We start from the raw sequence: 22,500 nt of genomic DNA on the forward strand, positions 1-22,500 counted from the left end.
TGGCTAATTTTTGTATTTTTAGTAGAGGGGTGGTTTCACCATTTTGGCCAGGCTGGTCTCAAACTCCTGACTTCAAGTGATCGGCCCGCCTTGGCCTCCCAAAGTGCTGCGATTACAGGTGTGAGTCACCACGCCCGGCCCAGCTATAAGAACTTTAAGATGAAAGAGAAGGAAGGGAGGGAGAAGAGGAAAGTCAGGATCATGGTGACAAAGATGGCTCCCTAGAAGGCATGCAAAATGCAAAAGCTGAGGTCGGGATTTTACCCTCACTCTAGGCTACACACTGTTTCTCAGCAGGAAAAGACCAACACATCCTAAAAAGAGGAAGGACTTGTCCAAGTTAACAGATTTAAAAGTCATTTCTGATCTTGTCCCTTCACAAGCCCTCCACCCCAGCTGGTCTCCTCACCATCCCCGAACACAATCTGCACATCCATTCCCACCTCACCTCAGTCCTCGTCCGCTTCCTACTCCAGGCTTCTTGCTCATGACTTCCCAGGCAGGCCCGCCTGCACGGCTCCCCCCGTCTGTCTCCATCTGTAAGGCCGGCCCAAGTCCCACCCCACACACGGTCACAAGCACGCAGATGGCAGCACGGGCTGGCCACACAGCAGAGGGACCACACACTGTGCACCTGGCGTCAGGACCTGTGCTGGGCATGTCAAGCACGGTCTCACCGAATCACCCACAGGGAAAGGGACTATCATCCTTCTTGCACAGATGAAGCCCACAACGCTGTTTAAAGTTGTCCCAAGGTAGAAAGCGATGCGCTGGGGTTCATTGGAGGGCTTTCCCCTTCACACCCCACTACGACTCCCAAACCAACATCTTCCACAAATAGCTGGCTCTGATCTCCTACCTGGGATGGTTTGCCTTTTGATATGTGCATGGTTTATCTCCCTGACTAGACTGTAAATATTTAGCAGGCCGGGTCCATAATTCTACGCTTTGTCCCTTCTAACACCGAGCACAGTACCTTATCCTGCCTGCTATAATTTTTCTTTCCACTTAAACTTATTTCCAGTAAATAAATAAATTGCTTTAACTTAAAGAATACCTAGATCTAGATATATAGGCAAAAGTGGCACATACATTACAGAAAATATGTGCTTTGACTTTATATCTTTTATTTATTTATTTATTTTTGAGATTCAGTTTCGCTCTTTTCGCCCAGGCTGGAGTGCAGTGGAGCTATCTCGGCTCACTGCAACCTCTGCCTCCCGGGTTCAAGCGATTCTCCTGCCTCAGCCTCCCGAGTAGCTGGGATTACAGGCTTGCACCACCACACCTGGCTAATTTTGTATTTTTAGTAGAGATGGGGTTTCACTATATTGGCCAGGCTGGTCTCGAACTCCTGACCTCATGATCCGCCCGCCTCGGCCTCCCAAAGTGCTGAGATTACAGGTGTGAGTAACTGCTGCCAGCCACGTTTTTTTAAAAAACACTTCAAGTACAATCCCTAAATCCACAAATCAGAGGTATGGAGAGTCTGCGGAATGCATTCAGGTTTTTAAAAAAGTCCATGCAAACAACTAAGCAAAGTAACCAAACCACCATATATTTTTCAATTTACAACCAAATGGAAAATCCGAATTTTTTCTGTCATTCTAGGCCATGTGGCTCAATTCCTAGTTCAAAAACAGCTAGCTGCCTGGGAAAGTTCAACTTTACCCTCACGATTCCAGGAAGTCTTCGACCCAAAGTGATACTACCTTTACAAGAGGATTTCACAGTAATCCAACCCAAAACCTAACCTCCCCTTGCTTCTCGGTTTCAAGTTTCTATTCAAAAAAGAAATGAGCAGGGGCCAAATCCCAGGATCAGGGCAAACACAGAGCTTCGGCACAGCTTTGCCCATGCTGGTGTGCATTTGTGATGATCTGTGGTCTCTTACTGATATACATTTCTCTCTTATTTTAAAAAATCAGTTATTTCCAAACTTGGCAGTTTTCTAAATGTATTAAAGAAAGTTTACAATGGTCCTAATTCAACATTAAAAAAAAAATGCTACCTTGCCTAGATAAATACACAAACATCCCAGGAGAAGATGACAAAGCTATGAAACGTAAGCACTGCAGGCCACGAACATGAGAGACAGGAACTGTGGGCTGAAGATGCCAGACAGAAGATGGGGCCGGTGGTCACGATGCCCCTGCTCTTAAGAAAGGATCCAAGGTAAGAACACAGACGATCAAGGGGACATGCTGGTGCAGAGGGGACATGTGTGCTGGGTTTAACCCTCAACCAAAGTCTACAAGCAGAGCCACATTCCCAACAGAAGCAGCTTAGGTCTAAACATCAAAGCATCTGAGCTGGCCCCTAACTAGCGCTGCGACCCAGTGCAAGGGTCCCTACCTGTCAAAGGGCAGGGTGAATTCGTGGATCTCTGGATGACTACCTCTGGACTTCCATGATTATATACTTACATTGACAAAGGATGAATCCTATATCTATACTGTTTTTACTGGTGACAATAGTTTCGTGTAATACATTTATCTATCAACTTTTTATAAGTCATATTAGTTTAAAAATACCACATAAGTTGCCAGTTAAAGTCATCACAATAACTACTTATGTAAAACTTAAGAATCTCATACAGCAATGGCTCTCAAAGTGTGATGCCAGGAGCATCAGCATGAGGGAACTTGTTGGAAATGAAGATCCTGGTGCCCACCCCAGACTCACTGAATCCAAAAACTCAGGGAGAGTGGAAGGGGAGGTTAACAAGCTCTCCAGTTAATTCCAAATTTAATTCACACTAAAGTTTCAGAATCCTGTCTGTACAACAGTGCCTCACAACCCTGACTGAATTAGTTGTGCCTGGCAGGACTTAAAAACATACAGATGTCGGATATCCTGGCCACACCCCAGAGATTCTGATTTCATTGTCCTGGGGTGGGTTCAAGATGCTGGGACTGTTTTTTTTGTTTTTGTTTTTTTGGTGCTCTGCACCAAATTCGAGTAATTTGAGTGATTGGCCAAGATAGAAACCACTGCAGTGAAGTGATTAGTCTTCTAGCTGCTTACACACTAGGATCCACAAAAGGTCTCCCTTGGCTCTAAAACTCTGAGATTATTAAAGCAAGTTCCAATACATGGCTTCCTTTCCTTAAAGAGTGAAGATATTTTTTTATGTATTTATATGTATGCCAGCAGGTTTTTAACATTAAACAAAATTTTTACAGAGGCATAGCCCTATCAAATAAGAATATTCATGTAATTTAACTTAAAGAATACCTAGATCTAGATATATAGGCAAAAGTGGCACACACATACAGAAAGATCTAGATTAAAGCCATTTTGTTCAACCCTGCTATTCAATAAGATCATGCAAATCCTCATATACTCAAAAGTTCTTAAGATATTAACCAGGAAAAAAAAAAAAACCAATTACACACATATTAAACTCTCCCGCTTATTTTTATTACTCATGTTATGTTTGATTTCATAGGGATTGGCATTTGTGGTGAACTTGTGTGTTCAGCTGAAGGCTGAGGTTGTAACTCTGAACCACAGGACAAAGCATGATGTGTTGCCTTCCTCACTAAATGGCAACCTCCTTGAGATGACCCTGTCTTTTTTTTTTTTGAGACGGAGTCTGGCTCTGTGCCCCAGGCTGGAGTGCGGTGGCGCGATCTCGGCTCACTGCAAGCTCCGCCCCGCCGGGTTCACGCCATTCTCCCGCCTCAGCCTCCCGAGTAGCTGGGACTACAGGCGCCCGCCACCTCGCCTGGCTAATTTTCTTGTATTTTTAGTAGAGACGGGGTTTCACCATGTTAGCCAGGATGGTCTCGATCTCCTGACCTCGTGATCCGCCCGTCTCGGCCTCCCAAAGTGCTGGGATTATAGGCGTGAGCCACCGCGCCCAGCCGACCCTGTCTTAATAATCATCTCTATGTCTCATGCCTGGATCATAACATATGCTTAACATATGCTTTTAATAAAAGGAGGAAAATACATACTGGGTATTGAATAAGTATGCCTAAGAATAAGTACAAAGTAGATATATAAAATATTTTTTATCCCCTTATCTAAACCAGAAGCAACTATTTTTCTGTAAAGGGCCCGATAGTATTTTCACATCCGTGGGCCACATGCAACTACCCAACTCTGCAGTAATAGTATAAAAGTAGCCACGGATATGAGTGTGGTGGTGTTTTGATAAAACTTGATTTATATAAACAGGCAGCTAGCTGGCCCAGCCTCAGAGGTGTCATCTGCTGACCACTGATCTAAACCATCCTCTAAGTTGCTTGGACATTAATTTATCCTTACATCACCATGATGGAGTAAACAGGGAGGAGGTGTATTTCTCTGTTTGTAATTGAGTATTTCCACTTTCCGCATAAGTGACTTCCTGGCAAGACATCCAGTGTGTGCTGTGCCCATGCATCGCTCCCCTGTGGAAACACACTGTCCCTATCAGCACAGCCCACGCTCATGGAGGGACCAGGCAAGTTCTGAGGGAGAAGTGCAGCTTCTGGGGAGCTTCATGGTCAGGAGGCGGCCTTCTTTAGTCTGCAACTAAACAGTTTTGTTTAATGTTAAAAACCTGCTGGCATACATATAAGGCGAGTGTAGAAACACAAGCCAGAGCTCTCCCTTGGGTCCAGTGGGAGCAACAAGATAGGCACACTTTGTTCCTCAGTTTTAACACTTTGCATGGATTCTACCTAATGGGGAGCCCCGAGTGAGCAAGAGCACAGGGCTATTCACCCAAATCCAGGTAAAACCAGGCTCGGACTGTTCCTATCCTGCAGACAAATAGTATCAATGTGATTACAGAAAACACTCCACTATCTTTACAGAGGATGGGAAAGAGGTAAAAAGTACGATGAATGAGGACACATCCAACTCCTCCTTTATAAAACATATGGGAGTGCATGTATACACACACACATGCTTAAAAAGCCCCATTTCAGAATCGGAGTAGGCTGAAGATTTACAACCTTCCTTCTCTAGAAAGATGTGAAGATCTCTGACATAAAACTTTAAGAACTCAAAAGATGACCTTTTCTGTTTTCATGCTTCCCACTTATTTTGAGAGAAAACATTTGTATTCAAATAATTAGAACATTAATGTCAAAAGATGAGCAACTAATATTATTCCCACCCAAATTATTGGAAGAGAAAAAAACTAACCACAAACATAAACTGCTAAACAATCCAAGGTGCTCTACAAGATTCCTTTTAAAACGTCTAGCCCATTTTTCTAAGGACAGTTCCTCATTCCTGACCAATAATTTATGCCCTTAGAATGTTTCAAAGTATTTAATTTTGTTTTCAAACCTCAGTTTGAAAATGAGAGGAAAACAAAATAAGATGATTTAAATGATCAAAGGATTAACTGATACAGACTTTTATTCTAAATGCTCTCAAGCACGGAAACCAACAAGAAATCAGATCTTGAATTTATAATGATTCCTCCAGGAAGCACTGCGGCAGCCACATCAGCGCTGTTCACACTTGGCTGCTTCCGCCAAGTTAGTCCTCAAAGAGAAAACAAGGAGGAAAAAGACAACAAAACAAAACAAACAAACAAAAAAACCCACTGTGCTCAAAACAGAGATCACCATCAGAAGTTCATTTCACAGCAGGTATAAGGAAAGTAACTGAGAATCAGTTTTATAAAATCCCCAACTCACCCACTCCTTTTGAGCTTTATCATCAACACTACAAACCACGACACAATTCCAATAAAGCATGCTAACTGTGTAGTCTAAAGAGAGTAGTCAGGAATGTGAACTTTAACAAGTGAATTTAATTTGTGGAGAGAAATGCACTTATCCTCACTGCCTACCCTAAAAACATTCACCTTTCACAAGAATATCACACAGCGCACAGTCTCTGGCTATCAGTATCTTTAAACTCAAAAGAGACGGTGTCAAGCTGTGACTGAGCCTCAGGCTTTGAAGATATAGATGGCAAAAGACACACAGTTAAACAGGTGACAAAGCCAAGGCCAGGACCCAAGTCTCCTGATTCCAACCTCAAGGCTCTTTTCTCAAAACCACACTGTGACAGTGACAAATAGAAAGCCAGAGAAGTACCTTGTGGAAAAATTGTTTGGTGAAGTAGACGAACGTAGAGAAAAGGGCGAACCCCGAATGGTTCTGAGCAGGTTGCTTTTTGGTCACGAGGCATGAAATTAAAGGTCTCTGCATTTCGAACCACAGAGCTAGGCTGTTTCAAACTTCCTATTTGACTTCACATAAGTCATGAGTCTAGCTGGTGATGTGGCTCCATGAGACAGCAGCAGCGGTCGTGGACACAGGCCCAGTTGCCTCTGGGAGTCTTTATCACTTTAACCCATCCTAGTATTTAAATTCAATTTAGGGCTGGGCGCGGTGGCTCAAGCCTGTAATCCCAGCACTTTGGGAGGCCGAGACGGGCGGATCACTAGGTCAGGAGATCGAGACCATCCTGGCGAACACGGTGAAACCCCGTCTCTACTAGAAAATACAAAAAAAAACTAGCCGGGCGAGGCGGCGGGCACCTGTAGTCCCAGCTACTCGGGAGGCTGAGGCAGGAGAATGGCGTAAACCCGGGGGGTGGAGCTTGCAGTGAGCTGAGATCCGGCCACTGCACTCCAGCCCGGGCGACAGAGCCAGACTCCGTCTCAAAAAATAAATAAATAAATAAATAAATTCAATTTAGTCAAACGCCGCAAAATATCATTTCAGAAAGTAATCAATCTACTAAATTGAATGTAGAAACCCTAGGGAAATTTCTACTTTAATTCTCTAAATCAGTGAAAAAGATTGCTCTAAGAGAGTTAATAGAAACCTAACAACCAAAATTAAAATGTGAGGTCCATAATGTAGTTATTCTAACCCCAAATCCAACAGCACTAAAAGAGAATGAAATCACCATTTTCTAAGACATTTATATACAGTTATAAAATTCAACTGAAGCCAGGAGAGTGGGAAATAGTTTAACAAATCAAAGTCAGATTGTTCAGGAACATTTTACTAAGTATGATATGGCAGACACATAATCATCATAGCATTCCTTCCCCAACCCAAAATAAACAAACAAACACTGATGACCTTCCTTCTCTCTGGGCCTTGTGGTCCCCTGCTAGTCCTCCATCTGTGTGGGCTCCATTAATTCATGTGGCCCAAGAAGATATTGGGGACTGAGTCACAGACTCAGAAGCAGAACCCAGTCCCACTCAGAGAACCCCAGCATGCCTGCTCTGATGGTGGGAGGAGACCAGCCTATCCCAGGGAAGAATGCTACCCCCAAGAAATAAAAGACTTCCAGTGGCAGCCAGCATTTGTGTTATTTCTCAGACTATCCAATCACCATCAAGGAAAAAGAAAAAGAATTGGCAGGAGGCGGGCAGGGAGGACAGGGATGTGGGAATAAAGAGGCACTAACTTGAAATCTTCCCACATCTATGTGGGGCGTTTCCCTGAAGAAAAACAAGAACGAGTCAGCAGCCTGGCTGTTGCCTCAGCACCACCTTCCCACACCGCCCACATATGGGCTTGGTTTCTGTGGAGTGTAGGGAGCCAGGGAAAAAGTCACAGAGATAAAAAGAGAGACAGAAAAAAAAACCCAAAAAAAACACACCACCACTGTGGAGGTACCTGCACACTCTTCTCCCGTGTCACGGTCCTGTAAGCAGGACCTGGTGAACCTAAGGACACTTGGCATATACAGTGATTTGGCACCTGTTGTCCCAAGTAAGTACAATGTTTGTTCTGAAATATGCAGAACTGGATGCAGGTGTGACACAAGGCACACAGGCCACATTCCATCCTCACCAGGCACGGAACAGGGCAGGCAAGCCCATGGGCCAGAAAGGAAGAGCTGGCGGGCAGGCTGCCTTCCAATCAGAAGTTCTCTTTCATTTACAAGGAAAAGCTAAAAACAAAATCCCTAAGTTAATGTAGGGAGTGCCCTGTATTTACTAAAGGATTGAGGGTCTTGCGTGCAGAAGAGCTCCACATAAAAGAAATCTGAACTCCAAGGCCCCATGCTGCCTTGAAACTGCTGTGCTGGGTAAGTTCAGTTACTACTAATGATGTCAGGTCACAGTCAGGCTCTCTGCTTTAGTTTCCAAGTAGCAAAACTGGTTGAAAAGACAGCTTGAGAAAGCTACCACAGATAGAATTTCCAGGAAGGACCTAGGAGAAGGAGGGTTAAGGTGACAAGCTATCAAAAAAGAAAGTTTTATAGAGGAGTCAATTGTTTCTTGACAGTGGCAGGGTGGAGGAAGGGGGAAAATTCAACCAAAAAAAAAAGAAAAAGGAATTCAAGTAGCAGCCCAGATGCAGGCTACACAGACACGGGTGCTTGAAATCCGTTTCACAAGACGCAAGTTTCACTACCAAACTACAGCTTTCTTCAGCTGCCAAGTCCCTCCCTGGTCCAGAGACAGCTTCCGCTTGGCCCTTACCCCCCGGCCTGCGCGATGACAAATGTACGCTTCGTTACCTGTGGATTCCAAGTTCTACCGTGGTTCGATGGACTTTATTTTACATCTGCATGGAACATATCTTCAAGCCAAAGTCCAATAGACTTAGCTTTAAAAAAAAACGAGAAGTTTCTAGGAGAAATCATCCTCACAATCACCCCGAAAAAAGCAGCTTCGTCAAAGAAAAATGTCCAATTGCTAAATAAAGACTTTATTCTATATCAGCTAATTAAAGGCATTCTCTACAAACTTCCAATCGAGGAAGTTTTCTTGTTATTTCCAATACTGATCAAGCTACAACTCTAAAAACTACTCATTCCGTATAAAGGAATGTGACTATCTCGACTCTGGTACAAAACATGTCATTTTTTCTTTTAACAGATATGTATTGTTAAACTGCGTAAGAGAAAACCCCTGGGATCAAACAAATCTCAATTCAGAAGCCTCCACGGCTATACCTTGGGTTTTCCTTGGGGTTTAAGGATAGAAATGCATGAATAATGCAGCTCAGTCTAGTCAGCTTCGTGATCTGCCTAGACACTAAAAGCCTCTTCTCCTGCATTTTAAAAGTAACAGTGCTTCCTGACATCTTTTTCTACTTAGGCCAGGGAGTATACCTTTAGTTTTAAATCTCCTGTCTTCATTTAATTGCAATTGCAAGTAGGATATTTGACTCACTTCTCTCCCCCCTCCTTCCTCCCATCACACTGGAAATTTAAAGTTGTGAAACAAACCAAACCTGTCCCTGCCTAATGGAACCAAACGTGGCAACACCTTATTTTAATGGCACACTTGATGGGTGCTTCACTAGAATGGAATCCTTCTAAATGCAAGCAATATGTTCAGTCCAAACAAACTAAAAATTACTCTCACAATGAATTCCAAATATTAGGCTTAGACAAAACAACAAACTTATTAAACTCATAAACCTGCATCCCAGAAGCAGAAAGACTTTCGTTCAGGTTACCAGGATGGTTACACCCCTCTTTTACAGAATGGACTCTACAAGCCTCAATAATCCCTCACCAAGAACTCTATCGGCTTTTACCGAGACAAGGAGACAAAACAGAGAGATACTGATTTCCCATCCAAACACAGACTCCCCCACAGAAAAGCTTCTTGGTACTTAGCTGGGCTCCAAATTCTACTTTAATCCTCTTTCCTTTGTAACATGAGTCTTTCCATGACATAAACCATTGGACTCTGAAGGACAACCCTTCCAAAGGCCTCAGAGTTCCTTCTTAGAGCTGATAGATCATAATTAAAAGCAAAAGCACAGCGTCCTCTGATTTGACAGGGTTTTCTTCCCCCAGGAAACAAGGCTCTCTGATTTTGTACTGTCTCTGACTGCCCCTTCTTCTTCTCCACAGGCTGAGACACCACACTGAAGGGAAAAAATGGACAGGGACTGAACTGGGAAGAGACAAAAGTATGTTGAAATTGGCTCTGGCACACCCAGAGATAAGATCACGCCATCAAGAAAAAGACGCAGTTCCATCTGTCGGCGAGCAACCTGCTCACAAACTGGGACAAAGAGCTTCCTTCCAAAGGTTTGATAAAGACTTTCCAAAGCAACCAGGTTCCAAACACAGCACTTCAGGAGAAATGCCCAAATCTTCAGCGTGTTTTACCACGGAACGCACAACACAGTAAAACCAAGTCAGACTCTACATCTATCTACTTCTCTGACGCTACTTACTCCAGCGGGAGCTTGGCGCACGTCTGGCAGAAAGTTCTTGCTGTTACTATTTTTAAAATTAAATGTGTGAATGAAAACTACAACATAATTCACTTTACAGTGTAAGGATTTAGGTGTTACCACTGGAAAAACCTCTTATTTTGTATTCCCAGGATTCATTACATCCTTTAAAAGTGTGCTTACTATTCATGAAGATCATACCTATGCACAGATGATCAAAGAAATCCTGCAATTTCCTTTGACCGCAGCTGTTTTCCCATCTGCCACACTGGGTAGCTGACTCTACCAAAGGTGTCCCTACACCACCCCCAGACATCCCCTTCTTTAGTGCCTGCTGGCTCACAGGTCTCCCTCAGAGCTGGCTGGCCCAGTTTTCACTGGATTCCAATACAGCAGCTTTTTAGTTTATAATTTATCTTCCGTGCTTAAATGTTACTCATCCAACTTAAACGTTATAATATAATCCAACATAAATTATTTCTTACGAGCAAAGGTGCTCTCATTTATATTAGTGAGTCCATAAAGTTGCTCTATTAATAAAATACCTACATTTTTAAGTAATCTTCCCTGCCAATAACGTTTTCTATTCATTTCAAGGTCTAGAGTTTAGCTTCCTCAGAAGACCTCATTTGGATGACCAAGCACCAAGCACATAATTGCATGGAGTACTGAGTGCTTTTTATGGGTGCTGGGCAGGCAGCCATGCCCCACTAACTATGAACACAGGTGAGGCAGCTTAGCACAGCACCTAGCATATAACAGGCACTCAAAGAAGTTAATGCTCTTTCCCTAACTTCTTTTTCCTCTGTTTATTTTAGATCTTCAGGCTTTGAGAGGCCCTTGCTTCTTATCATTCAGCAAATCTCAATGCTGTTGTAGACTCTTAAGATTTACAACTCAGGCAAGAAATTACACTCTAGGCCAAGATGCACAGCCCATTCAGTTCAGCCTATTCTTTTTTTTTTTTTTTTTTTTTTTTGAGACGGAGTCTGGCTCTGTTGCCCAGGCTGGAGTGCAGTGGCCGGATCTCAGCTCACTGCAAGCCCCGCCTCCCGGGTTCACGCCATTCTCCTGCCTCAGCCTCCCGAGTAGCTGGGAGTACAGGCGCCCGCCACCTCGCCCAGCTAATTTTTTTTGTATTTTAGTAGAGACGGGGTTTCACCGTGTTAGCCAGGATGGTCTCGATCTCCTGACCTCGTGATCCGCCCGTCTCGGCCTCCCAAAATGCTGGGATTACAGGCTTGAGCCACCGCGCCCGGCCAGTTCAGCCTATTCTAAACTCGCTTGGTTTAGAAAATACTGAAATTGTTGCAGAACAAACAGCCCAATTTATAAACCGCATTCCCAAAGTTCATTTTTAAAGTGGCGTAAACATTTTTCCTAAGAAAACATGATGTCATATATAAGATCTCGAGCTGTCCCCACAAACTTATGCCACTATCTACCTGGCTGGTGGAACTAGTGGCAGGAGCCTAGATCCAGCCCACGCCTTGTCCATGGCAGGCTCTGGGATAAGTGCTGGGCTCAGTTCTGAATTCCTGCAAAGGTGCACGGCTGGCTCCAGAGAAAATGTTGATCCAGCTGAGTTTGTATATATCTTTCTCCCACCTCGCTGTATGCACCCCTGCCCTCAGCTCATAGGCCTCTCTTCTGCAGGAGACCAGTGCCCTCACCTTGTCCTACAAATCCCAAACTTCAGCATCTTACCAGAGCTCCATCTTTTAATGCTTCAAAGGCAATTGCTTTTTCTCCCTGCAAAAATTACCTCGAGCAGCTAATCTCAGCTGTGCATCAGGAAAAAAACTGATTATTTCACAATGAAATGTGAATGCCTGATGGCCTTTAACCTGTCCAGAGACCTCTGACTCTTAACTGCCCAAACAAATCTAATTTTGAGGGAGGACCATGGAAGGAATGAGATACACCTACGCGACAGACAGATCCCACTAAGGGCCTGTTTCTGAGACATTTCTGCTTCTCAAAAAGCAACTTCCTTCTCTTCCACCACTTCAAAAAGGAACAAATTTTCACAAGTTCCAAAACTTCCAAAAGTTTCCATGACAATGGTAGACACGTGTTTATGGTGATGAACAGAGTACACACAGGGCCAGTGTAGATGGGTCCTAGCTTCGTCAGTTTTTTCCCAAAGTGGAATGTAAACCAAAGCATTCACGATTCAACCCAAAACATCCTCAAACTATCATCATTTCCAAATGGAGAAGCGGAAGCTACAGGTAAGATTCAGATGTTGACACTGGGCCAGATTTTCAGTTTTACTCATCCTGGCATGGCCAAAACAGTACATTAGAAATCACTAAAAGGGGAGGGGAGGAAATGCCACATAGCTCCAATAAACCCTTATGTTTGTGAGGAAGAAAGAACTGGAAGTCACATTAACAAATACCACATAAATACGTACAATTATTATGTGCCAAGTATAAATCTTAAAATTAAAAAAATCAACAAATGTATCCTAAATGAGAACAAGAAAGTAGATATTTTCAGAAAATAGTAAAAACAACAACAAAAATAACCCAACTATACAGGATTCTGCATGTATACTTGTTCACTCTTGCTGCCCTGAGGCATTAATTACTTTAAGAACAAAAACAGAAAACACCAAGTTGGCCAGGGAAAGCAAAAGACCTCGATACTTAATTAGAACACGCGCTTGAAGTTGCTGCCTGATATTAGCTTCAAAAGCCGGTAGCCTCATTAAGAAATGGCACAATACCCTTCTGGCGGCAGGCAAAGGCTTCAAATCACGTCAGTGCTGGGGGTCTGAAAGGGGAAATGAAACTGAGTTTACCTACATCAATTAGCAATGCTATTAAGGCTACTTAAGCCACTCCTCCAACAATATTTCTAATACAAATACGCTGCAGGCCTTCAGAATAAAACAAGCCATTATCCCTACCCGTCATCTTGGCTTTCATTACTCCCACCCCAAAGAGTGACACATCAAACAAACAAAGCACCCTGCCCATGCACTGGGCTTTTCGGCCAAGATCTCCACGCCTCTGACAAGCGCTTATTACTCCTGACAACACCCAATAAAGAAGAGTTGGCCACTCTAACCTTGTGACTCTCCTGGGGGATCAAGGGGAAAGGACTGAAGTAGTGAACTGAGGGACTAACCCAAGGTCATGGATAAGTTGGAAAAGGGAACTCAGGACTTACGGGCTCTTTATCACCTCCTCCACAATTTCTCAGTGAGGCCCCAATGGCAAATAGCAAGTAACACTCCAGTTTGCTTTAAGAATAAAAGCATCCTGGGGCACAAGGCCAACACTTTTTATAGGCTGTTCTTAGTAGCCAGTGGACTAAGTCCTATTATGATATTTAATTTCAAAACAACCGTAACAACAATTATATAAAATGGAAAGTTTATCTATTTATTGCTTAGCCAAGCAACAAACTCTGGACTATGCAGCCACCTGACAATTGTATGTGACTGAGGTGGTTGGCAGGAAAACCCATCTAAAGCTACAATTACCTAAGCTTCCTTACTGCCTGGTGGGCCCAACTGTCTAGAGTCTGCAGTCTGAAAGGCACGTGTCTGTCTTGGACATGATGACAATGATAAGAAAGAAAAGCAATTATAATACAAGCTTAACGTGACTCTCAAGACCCAGTCACGTGATTTTCGAAAGCATTCTTGGGCAGGATAAAATGAAACCCTAATAGTCAGCGCCTAATACAGTATCATATTCTTAAAGTTACTAAAATTCTCATTGAATACATAAAAAGTAAAAAACAGAGTTAAAAAGGACAAGAAGATGAACATAACTTCTTTCTACCAGGTCTCTGAGAGAATGCTATACCTAATATTGTAACGAAAACTAAAGATCAGCCTTCTGTTAACAACTGTCTGAAAAATGACCTATGTTTCTATTGAGTTTTTTTTTTTTTTTTTTTTTTTCTCTTTTTCTTTTTTTTTGGGACAGGGTCTCACTCTGTTGCCTAGGCTGGAGAGCAGTGGCGTGATCTCAGCTCACTGTAACCCCCGCCTCCCGGGTCAAGATTCTCCTGCCTCAATCTCCAGAGTAGCTGGGATTAGAGGCGTATGCCACCATGCCTGGCAACTTTTTGTAGTTTTAGTAGAGACAGGGTTTCACCATGTTGGCCAGTTTCACCAAATTCTTGGCCTCAAGTGATCTACCCGCCGCAGCCTCCCAAAGTGCTGGGATTACAGGTGTGAACCACCACTTCTGGCCTCTATTCAGTTTCTTGAGTTCCCAGTTTTTAAAGTAATCCAAAGAAAGAAATACAGGAACTCTAATAATTGAGTGAAGAGAAGGATCACACTCACAGGGAAGAAGGCAGAGGAAAGGCAGAAGGGACTTAAGAATACGATGAATTTTTCTTAAAGGGCACAAAAAGTCTCATTAGAGTCACCCAGATGGAGTAACTCTAGCCAATTAGAGTTACTCCATCTGAATTGGAGGCAATTCTTCAATGGGAAAAGCACAAGACAGAAGAATCTTAACACAGAATCATATTTACAAGGTGATGATATGAAACAGAGTACTACTAATAATCACTTATATTTAAGAGCCTTTCTCAAAGACACTCCAACAGTTTGATGGGCATTGTTTCATTACTCCTTACACTTCCTTGAATAGAGGGAGGAGACAGAAAGCACCTCCACTGTGCAAATGAGGAAATGAGGCAAAGTGAATGGGGAGTCAGACTCAAGGCTGAACAGGCAGGAGTGGCAGACTGCAACTTAATCGCAATGTTTCACACAGTGGACTCCACGCAAAGGATGGCAACAAAAATGATCTGTTTTGGAGGAGGGGAGAATAGAAAGGGGAGAGGATAGTTTCATAACACCTGAGAATGAAAACACATAAAACTGTGGGAAAAAAAAAAATCAGTTGTCAAATCATTAAACTCCTCCCATTCTCAAATGGCTGGACATAAGGCGCCCAGACCTCACCACCCACCTTTGCTTCATCGTTGATGTCCCACGTGAAGGAAATGGCGTTATATGCAATCTCCTCGATGTTACTGATAGTGTTGAAGCTTTCTTTATAGTCAGCTATAGGAAGCAGGGGAAGAGAAAATGAAAACTCATGAGTTTCAGTTTCAACATGGGATCCCAGCAGTTCAAAATAAGATCTATTTTTTTTTTTTTTTTTTTGAGACGGAGTCTTGCTCTGTTGCCCAGGCTGGAGTGCAGTGGCCAGAGCTCGGCTCACTGCAAGCTCCGTCTACCGGGTTTAGGCCATTCTCCTGCCTCAGCCTCCCGAGTAGCTGGGACTACAGGCGCCCGCCACCTCGCCCAGCTAGTTGTTTTGGTATTTTTTAGTAGAGACGGGGTTTCACCGTGTTTGCCAGGATGGTCTCGATCTCTTGACCTCGTGATCCACCCGTCTCGGCCTCCCAAAGTGCTGGGATTACAGGCTTGAGCCACCGCGCCTGGCCAAGATCTATTTTTTAACATTATCACCTATGGACAACTTAACATTTTGTTTGGTTAGAAGAAGTTGAAAATATGAAGAAAAAGCATCACAGAGTTTTTGTAATAGAGGCAAGCTTAGACATATTTAATTCAATCTCATTATGTCACAATTAGGAAATTTAGGTCTAAAAAGTTTAAATAACAGTCCCAAGGTCACAAAACTACTCTGTAGAACCAAGATTAGAACTGAGTTCTCATTCTCCTGAAAAGGCAACAAGAGCATTACAAAAGGTAAAGGAAAAAAGTAACACTAATATTAACAGCCATCTGTGATACAGACAATGGTTTTACATGAAAATAACATACATGGCAAGGATAGAGGTCTGTGTAACGCTACTTCAGTAAATACGAACTTGCACAGGTTTGCCACTACAGCTCACAGAGAGGTTAGTTACACAGTTTAGCATATCTAGGGAAGACTGTTAGGCAACCGCACAGCAGCAGTATCTTTTTTTACTTATTTTCTTTTACTTGTTTTTTTCCTCTATCTCCATCATGTCCAAATAATAATCAGAATCTATTAAAGAAGATATTACCCCTTAAAGCAATTGCAGACTGAAAAGTGGGGACATTCTCAGGTTAGCCAGCTACATGGCTTCTGGCCCTAGTGTCCTGTGGAAAGCCACCACGTGGGCACATGTCCCATTACTGCATGGGAGGAATGGTGAGTGCACTGGTTCCAGGAGGCCGAGGACAGTGTTTGGAACAGATCAGTAGCTGGCATAAAAATTCAAATGCTTTCGGCAGGAAGCTGATCACTGCCAAAAATAACTGGATTTAGAAACTGGATGGCTGTACCTCTGGGAATAAGAGCGGGCTCTTGAGCTGCTTACCTATGTCAATGCATCTTTGTTTAGCAGTGTGCTGCCGGGAGTGCCAGTACTTCCAATGCCTTAACTGATCTTCTCTGCTTTTGTCTTCAGCAAAAACCACCATGATCACACTCTGTGAAAGAGAATGCATTACAACATAAAGATACTGAAGGGTGAGTATGTCTTGGAAAACGCATTTAATATTATATTTTACAGTGAAGGCTTAAAGCTGCAATTTCAGGCGGTCATTCAGAGCTGCTTCAGACCTGGAAATGTTAGACTCTGACTAGCTTTCCTAGAGAACAGGACTAAGATCAGAACTTACTCGAACTTTGCTGATGGGATGATGGATTCCTTCATTGCTGCTCACCTCCTTTAAGGTGATAGGATAGAACTGGCCTTTGTTCAGGTATGTCATGGTACTATCTCCCGGCTTCTGTCGAAGTGATTTTGAAGCTTCTAGGGTATATTCAAAGTTGTTCCTAAAGGACAAAAAAAGTCACAGGTCTCTAAATCTACTCTCGTGGAAGTTTGCTATACATCATATTACAAATAACGTTTGCTATCTTTTTCATGATAAAGAAAATCTGAAACAAAAGTACTCAGCAGCTGAAAATTCTCAAGTCTCTCAGATGTGGAAGTACAAATTGTTGCCGATTAAAAATTCTATGATGTGATGGATGTTAGCAATCGGACATCCTGAGTTCGAGGGCTCGAGATATTAAAGATACTAATAGGTGGAAAGGACTTTGGAAGGAACTTCTCACAAGACATGCTGCCAATCTGGTATTTCTCCAGCAGAGGTTTCAGACAGGTGGCTGGTGTTCCTTTGACTACATTCCTTTTGGCCTATATAGCACTGTTTTGTTGTTTCTACTTGTAATTTAAATGTCTTTAATAGCAGGCACTCCCCAATTCTCGACATTACCTATTACCTAACACTACCACTTATATGTGCCCCTAAAGTTATTTAAGAACCTTCCCAGGCCACGGCTCAGCAGATTACACCTATTTTTGTAAATAAAGTTTTATTAGCACATAGCCACATCATTTGTTTACATATTACCTATGGCTGCTTTTGCACAGCAGCAGACCAGGGTAGTTGCGAAAACATACAGAGGTTGTATGGCCCACAAAGCCTGAAATATTTACTCTCTGACTCTTTACAGAAAAAGTTAGCTGACCCCTATCCCAAACCCTAAAGGCATTTCCGTTTGTGACTCCTGCATCTTGAGGCAGATCTCTAAGGGAAGTCTCAATTCCCATAAAATCTTAGACACTTTTAAAACCATAAAATATAACACATGTAAAAAACACATAAAACAAAATATGAGTTCCTAATTAACTTGGAAAATATTCATATTGCCAGAGATACGATTTTGTGAGGTCAACAGAAAGTTGTCAGCTCAGAAAAAAGTTGACTTCATTTATTTTATCGTTAGTGAGGCTGATAAAAAAAAAAAACAAGCTTTTATCACTTTTTTATCACTTGATATTCTTCCTAAATTCTCATCTAATTATATATTTTTGGCAACAGAAAGGACCTCAGAGACCTAATTTAATCCCGTCATCTCTCCTATTAGATTCCATTCTACTACCATCACATAAAGAAACCAAAAGAAAGAAAAAGCACCAACACCAAGAATTAAGGAAACTTGAAACATAGTTTAAAGAGTTCAAAATTAAAAGCACTGAAGCAGATGTCCTCTACCCAAGACTATACCACAGTAAAAGTAGTAAGATAAGGGGAAAGCCTGCTAAAGCCACCTTTGATTTATCAAGTTAATGTGAAAGGAGTAAGTTATAAAAGCTGCAAATTAAAAATCAAATTAAAAGACATCTATTACCCAGAAACACTGTCAAAAACATAGTCCTCTGAATTCATGCCAGGCATCCGCAGACTGAGATCCGAGGGGAAGAAAACCTGAAATATCAATGTGATAAGCCACAACTATTTAACTGGTTATCATGGTTACTAAAGACCAAGCTCTGGTACCGCATAAAAATATGTGGCTTACAGCAACCCACTATCCTTTCCATATTTATTTTTGAATAAAAATTTTGAAGCTACAAATATTAAAAAAATTAAAACAGAGAAAATATCCACTTTTATATGCCACTCAAGTAAATGACAACAAGCCGTGTAGGTATCCCCACTAAGTGCTTCTGACTCACGACCCCCTTTTCTGTCTTTCACACACATCCCAACTCTGTTCAAACACTAGGATCTGCAACCAAAATGTCATGACTTTAAAGAGTCACCCTATCATTATATCAAGTTAAGACACAGCATCAAGTTCACACCACAGCTGAAGAGACGTGGTGCATTTTCTTGGGAAAGGCTAACATTCTGCCCCAACTCCACATGCAGAGATGGATGCTCTTTACCTCACCGAGTCATTAAGTATGGTTTCTAACACCTTCAGTCCCTAACTTTTAGCTGAGTGAGGTATTCATCACCATAGAACCCCCAGAACTATTTGGAATTAATCTGTAAACTTCACACAATGCATTTGTGCTCTCCCTGACTATATTACCAACCAAGAAACATCAAGCAAAGACAGAATAACTCATTTTATATTAAGACCAGTTCCAGGGAGCTTGTTTGGCACTGGGAGAAGTGCTGAAAACAGACTATGAGAATCTACCTGTGGTCAACAGAAGATTATGTATGGGGTTCTCTTTCTCTTTCTCCAGCAAATCACTTAGCTGAAATCATAATTGTTAACTCAGCTGCTGGTAAGATTAGCCATGCACCCTTGATAACAACTTCTGGTTTTATAGGTTTAGCTTCCAAATTATACCCATCGGCCTTTTCTCTTAAAAAAAAAAAAAAAATCCTTTATTCCTAATCCATTCATTTCAGGCCGAGTTTCACGCTTACATAACAAGGAAAAGGTGGAACCCAATACTTATACAAACACACAGGCGTCTTAGGAAGATGTTTGTTTCCTGTACCTCCTGAACGCCTTCCTTGAAGGTCTCTGAGAAGGTCGAGTCTGGAGTTCGCCTTTGAGCATTTGGGGCTTGAGCACCAGAGCTGAACTGGTCAGTACTGAGATTCCGATCGAAAACCACCACCCGCTCAGTGGGCTCAGGATGATACACCGCTGGGGGGATTCCCACAGCAAAGCCATGCGGCTGGGTTTCTGTCTTGATGGAGTGGGTAGGCATCGTTGCTATGGAGACAGTGACTGTTGTATCTGGAGCTGTCAGATGGCCTCTCTTATCAATGCCCAGCTGGTTGCCATGGGGAAGGACAATGTTAAACGGCACATTTTTCAGTACTTGCACTCTGTTTTCTCCAGCAGAAATGAGGGGCTGCTCTGTCACAATTGGTATGCTGTTTCTTTAAGAAAAGAAAACTGCTTTCAAACTCGATGTTGATGTAGTTCTTTGACAATTTTTATTTTCCTAATGGCACTGAGCTGTTGGGTCCTGTGCAATAACAATACACTTGACAGGGAATAAACAGAAAACATCAAAACTACCCATTACTAGATAAAGGGGAAAAGGCTTTCTGGTTATCGGTCAAATAAAATCCAACATATTAAGTAAAATTTCATTTGAAATACTAAGTATTCAAAGCTCTCCTCTAACAAGCTTTACTTTCCATAATCCTAAAAAAAAATTACTATGTTTTACTAGAAATCTGAAGCTATGTGATCTGATCAACTGGGGTTACAGCATAGACGCCAGGGTCAAATTGCCTGGGTTCAAGTTCTGTGTCACCTGAGCAAGTTACTTCATCTTTTAGTAACTGAATCCTCATCTGTAAAATGGGGACAATAATGGCGTGCATTCTCATCAGGTTGAGATGAGATGATACACTAAAATGCGTATAATAAGGCCTGACATACAGTCTTCAAGAAGTATGAGCCATTATTACTTGGTCACCACTTTTCCAACCACCTATGATATTTGGCTTTCTCCTTATTTTTTTTTCTTTCTTTTTGAGACAGAGTCTTGCCCTTGTGGCCCAGGCTGGTGTGCAATGGCATGATTTTGGCTCACTACAACCTCCACCTCCCGGGTTCAAGCGGTTCTTCTGCCTCAGCCTCGCAAGTAGCTGGGATTACAGGCACGTACCACCACATTCGGCTCATTTTTGTATTTTTAGTAGAGACTAGGTTTCACCATGTTTGCCAGGCTGGTCTCGAACTCCTGACCTAAGGTGATCCACCTGCCTCAGCCTCCCAAAGTGCTGGGATTATAGGCGTGAGCCACCGCACCCGGCCTGGCTTTCTCTTTCACCCAAGAAAACCTATTGTTACATTATATCAGTAGACACATCTGCTTTTTATAAAATTAAATTTTGGTTTGATAAATAATTTGAGCAATACAAGATGATTTCCAGTGGGTAAAATGAATGAATTTTCAAAGCCCCCAGAAATCTTACAGGCTGAAGCTTTAAGAAACAGGCAAATGGGGAATTCTGTACATTTCAAGATCAACAAAACTGTTTGAACCCTGAACCATAAATTCACTCCCAGGAATTTATCCTAAAATGGAAAAAAATCTAGAAAGTTGCTCCTTAAGGCTTCAAAATAGTGAAAACTAGGTTTAGCGGCAATTATAAGGATATTTAGAGTTTGCTTCAGAATGTTCCAGCAAAAATAAATAAAATAAAAACATGAATTAATCTCAAAGTTGAAGAAGCGGGAAGAATACATCAAACGAAGAATTGTGTTGATAACTGTTGAAGCTGGTAATGGATACATGTGGGCTTATACTATTTCTCTATTTTTATTATGTTTGAAAATGCCCATAATGAAAAGCAAAAAAGCCACAAGTCCTCTTCCAAAGGATAATTATGAAGATTAAAACACAGAGAAAATGTTTATGAAACAAACTAAGTAGAAGAAAGTATACCACCAAATCCTATCTGTGAACAAAACCACCGCTACATAAAATTTGCATGCACACCAAAACAAAGAATAAAGCAATCATCAGGATAATGGGATACTGGGTGATGATCATTCTTCCTTTAAATATGTTTTATTCCTTGACTGATAATAAAACACAGGCAATTTAAAAGGTGTCTTTTTAAAGTTTTTCATGGCTACAAAGACAAACATTAATTAAATTTTCTGAAAGTTTTAATCTAAAATATTTCACAAATAATTTCAACAGGAATTTGAATACAATTTAACTTGCTTTATTCAATTTTACTTAGGCAGCTGTTCAAGAGTCAATTGATACTTAATTTTTTTAATGGACCACTGCCACATCTCCTAAAGAAAACCTCAAAAACAAATAAGCAAATACTTGTTATTACTAAAACTATCCCTTTGGAGGAGGAGAAAGTTAGTGCTTTCATCCTAGAAAAGGCAACTACTGTGCCCAAAGAAAAAAGGAACTTTTCAGAGCAACAGAGGCAAATCAGTGATGAAATCTGAATTTAGATAGTAAGAGTCCAGCTTACCTATCTCTTCCACTAGTTGTTGTTCATTTAAACAAACTCCCATTTTGCTGTTACAGAAACATGGCATTTCCCCCTGCACTCTTTACGCTGTTATGCACTGAACGTTACCTTTTGCTGTGATCTGGTTCGGGGTGCTCCACCTCTGGCTTTGCTGTTGATGACCTTCTCTCTCTTGGAACCTGATATTAGCACACATGAAAATAATTTGGCTCTTATTCAGTGAAGTGCAGTTTACCCAAAGATACAGCCTTTTATTTTTCAGTCAATTCAATCATTCATTTACCTACTGGTTGCCTAACAAACACCAGGCTATGGGGACACACGAAGAAAAAGACAGTATCTGCCCTCAATGAGCTTAAAATCTAGTCACTGGTTGATATGTAAAAAGTAACTGTTATTGAGTTGCCAAATAAACTCAGGGCATGATACATTTATTCTGTCATGGAGTTTGGGTCTCATCTCTTAAAAGAAATACCTCCACTGGCCGAAGCTGGTGGCTCATATCTGTAATCCCAGCCACTTCGGGAGGCCAAGGTGGGAGGACTGTTTGAGCCCAGGAGTTTGAGACCAGCCTGGGTAATATAGTGAAACTCATTTCTACAAAAAAAAAAATTAAAAATTAGCCGGGCGTGGTGGCATGTGCCTACAGTCTCAGCTACACAAGAGAGACTG

General features: G+C 41.9%; 1 protein-coding gene across 2 annotated transcripts in view; it reads right to left on the bottom strand.

Moving 5' to 3' along the window:
• Nucleotides 1-22,500, bottom strand: part of GRHL1 (grainyhead like transcription factor 1) — a 47,365-nt gene that overhangs the window by 18,203 nt on the left and 6,662 nt on the right. For both annotated transcript variants that reach the window (XM_050753909.1, XM_050753910.1), the window contains exons 3-8: nucleotides 21,937-22,007; nucleotides 19,362-19,752; nucleotides 18,251-18,327; nucleotides 16,729-16,885; nucleotides 16,425-16,536; nucleotides 15,074-15,168 (exon numbers count right to left, since the gene is read on the bottom strand). In XM_050753909.1, coding sequence (XP_050609866.1) covers nucleotides 15,074-15,168; nucleotides 16,425-16,536; nucleotides 16,729-16,885; nucleotides 18,251-18,327; nucleotides 19,362-19,752; nucleotides 21,937-22,007 — 903 coding nt within the window. The remainder of the gene's footprint in view (nucleotides 1-15,073; nucleotides 15,169-16,424; nucleotides 16,537-16,728; nucleotides 16,886-18,250; nucleotides 18,328-19,361; nucleotides 19,753-21,936; nucleotides 22,008-22,500) is intronic.

The sequence above is a fragment of the Macaca thibetana genome, chromosome 13 (assembly GCF_024542745.1).
Source record: "Macaca thibetana thibetana isolate TM-01 chromosome 13, ASM2454274v1, whole genome shotgun sequence".
Taxonomy (NCBI): domain Eukaryota; kingdom Metazoa; phylum Chordata; class Mammalia; order Primates; family Cercopithecidae; genus Macaca; species Macaca thibetana.